Source organism: Notothenia rossii (assembly GCF_949606895.1).
Source record: "Notothenia rossii genome assembly, chromosome: 9".
Lineage (NCBI taxonomy): Eukaryota > Metazoa > Chordata > Actinopteri > Perciformes > Nototheniidae > Notothenia > Notothenia rossii.
The window spans coordinates 31,896,354-31,899,178 of NC_136907.1; the positions used below are offsets into that span (position 1 = coordinate 31,896,354).

At 47.3% G+C, this 2,825-nt stretch overlaps 1 protein-coding gene across 1 annotated transcript; it reads right to left on the reverse strand.

The window, feature by feature from the left end:
* Positions 1-239: 239 nt before the first annotated feature.
* On the reverse strand, positions 240-2,373 carry LOC307019856 (zinc finger MYM-type protein 1-like; the record flags this gene model as incomplete). The annotated part of the gene is made up of 2 exons (XM_079650958.1): positions 240-790; positions 1,197-2,373. 2 exons carry the CDS (start codon positions 2,371-2,373, stop codon positions 240-242), a joined length of 1,728 nt encoding a protein of 575 aa, XP_079507084.1.
* Positions 2,374-2,825: the final 452 nt, after the last annotated feature.

The following is a 2,825-nucleotide window of genomic DNA, read 5'->3' on the forward strand; positions in this document are numbered from 1 at the left end:
ATACATAACAGATATAGGCTACATAAACACACGCAGCATCTTAATTGTTACGAAAATGTATGAAACAAAATGAATTAATGAATTAATCAAGCCTTTATTAAGGAACATACTGTAGCCTAATAGGCGATAACATAGGCCTACAGCATTCAGAAAATCAACAGAATAATACAGCCTTTACGAACATAGGCCTAATGGAACATTCAGAAAAATAACGGTTTACTTTGCGCTCGTAAGGGCTTTTAAACTGTTCCAAAAGTAGACCTTCTCTCCGTTGTTCTGCTGATAAATTCTTTAAGCAGGGTCGAGACATCGCATTCATCGAGAAGGTCGCTATGCGCATTCATAATGGCCAAATGAGTGAGTCTATCCTGCTTAATAGTATTGCGCAGCCACGTTTTCAACCTGCGCAACGCCGAGAACGAGCGCTCGGATGCCGCGACAGAAATGGGCAGAGCCAGACAGAGCTTTATGAGCCTCTCCGCTTCCGACAGCATGGAGCGGGATTGGGGCTGCAAGGTGTGCAGAATGGCCAATACATCCTGAATGGTTTTCACTTCTCGCCCCCTACACACGTCGCTCAGGATGTCCAGCTCAAGGCTTAGCTGCTCTCTTGAAAAGGAAGTCAGTTCCAGGGAACCCACATCCACTCGTTTCCCTTGGGCCGCCTGTAGAACTGCCTGCTCTCGCCCTGCAGCTACGCGGAGTCCTTCCTGGTCAAAGCGCCGCTCCACCTCTGTGCGCACCAAGTCCAGGGCCTCAAACAATTCCCTCTTCCACAGGCTTGGATATTCTTTAATAGTTAAATATAACAGTTAAACAACAACCAACAAATAGTTTCCATATGGGCTGCCTATTTAAGCTGGGTGGGTCAACCTTAAATTTTCAATTTAAATTCAAATTATGAATATGGTTTGTTATGAAAGTAGGCCTATACGTTATTTAGTCAGTTGATACCGTTGTAATGAATTATTAATTGCAGGCTAATTTCGCAAATAAGCGTACATGGATGTAGTACATTATTATGAACTATGATATCGTTTTCTATGGATAGATCAAATCTGTCCACAAATGCTGGAGAGCACGCTCTGTGTGCGTATTTGTTGCATTCTTTCAACATTACAGACCGATGAGCTTTATGATTAATTTTAAAATACTGTTGGCATTATTTATTTATTTATTTAGGCCTATTTATTTACCCTCGTTCTCCAATTCCCGTTCCTCCTCCTCCGCTGTATGGCGAAAACGCGCTGGGGTCTTGCTGGTGCGCACTGGATGAGGAGGCTTCAAGTTGTAGCGCTCTGTGTATTGTTTGGTCTTGGCCACAAGGTCAGCGAAGGTGTCATCTTGTCTGAGTGTGTTCAGTCGCTGGCAAAGAAGTTTGGCAGCTTCCATTGATCCAAGGGCTGTGACTTTGGTGCCTTGCAGTGACCGAGCCACGGATTCACATGGCGTAAACATGGTAACGCAGGCAAACAAACCAAAGACTGTGCGCGTAGTGGTGCCCTTTTTGAGCAATCCTGCCACTTTGGCACGCGTCTCCCCCTTGACAATCCTGTCACTCTCCAAGGTCCTAAATGTCTGCAGCATCTCTCCATAGCATGCCAGCAACCGTGACAGTGCCACAACTCTGACGCACCACCGAGTTGGGCACAGGGCAAGCAGGTTGATCACTTCTCCACATCCAAAAAGAGACTGGTATAACGTTTTTCTCTTTGCTGAATCATTAATCACAACTGTGACTTCCCGAACAAAGTTCAGTGTATCGGCAACAAGGCGCACTTCTTTTGCCACTTCTTGCAACACTAAATCCAGAGAGTGGTTTGCGCAGTGGACAAACAAGGAGTCAGGACATGTTTCCTTTAATCTTGCCTGCACTCCCTTGAACCTCCCTGACATGTTGCTGGCTCCATCAAAACAGTAGCCTTTCAGCTTCTCCAGCGGCAGATTTAGCCGAACAAGGACATCTTTAATGCACAGAAAAAGCATCTCGGCGGTTGTGTCTGGAGCGTTGTAAAAGCCCAGAAAGAAATTCTGGACTTCAAGATTGTCATCTGCAAATTGTATACTGCATGAGAACTGTTCTTTTCCACTGACGTCGGTGGTCCCATCAGCAGTTAAGCCGAAAAAAGGACTTTCGGATGCTTTGGCTCCGATTTTCCTCTGGATGTCATGGGCAAACAGCTCCAGAACTTCATTCTGGATGCTGCCCGACATCCAATTGTCCCTCCTCTTCATCCAGTTTTGCAGGTCAGGATCAGCGCGTACCCTCTCGACCACTAGCTGCCACAACACCCCATCCCGATTTGCAGCTCCTCTCAGAGGGAGTCCCTGGCGCCCCAGGAATCTCACGCTGCTGAAAACGAGCTCCAGCATTTTCCGGGCTGTTATTTGTTCTTTAGCAGCAGCCTCAGACAAAAGCGCATTAATTGGCGTAGTTTTCAATGCAGCCAATCTTTGAGTCGCATCTAAATGAATGCGTGTTTTCTCGTGGTCTCTGATTTTCTCCTTTGCTTTTCTCCAGTTTGAAAAGCCCGTATCTTTCAAAAACGGACTGTCAGCTTGTTCTGACCCGACCAACTTGCGCTTGACAGCTGACCTGCACACACCACACACAATGCCATCACTGACCGCGATGTATTCCAGCCACGGCCACTCTCTGAACCAGGCGGCCTTGCAGGAACGAGTGAAGTTCTCACCCAACTTCTTGGCAGGAAAATTGTAATCCTGTGGTGGTTTGCATGATATTGCCTCTTCATAGCACCGGGTGCTGGTGGTGGCGCTGGGGAGGGAGGACGAGGCCGAGGGCCGCCGGGCCCTTCGGCTGC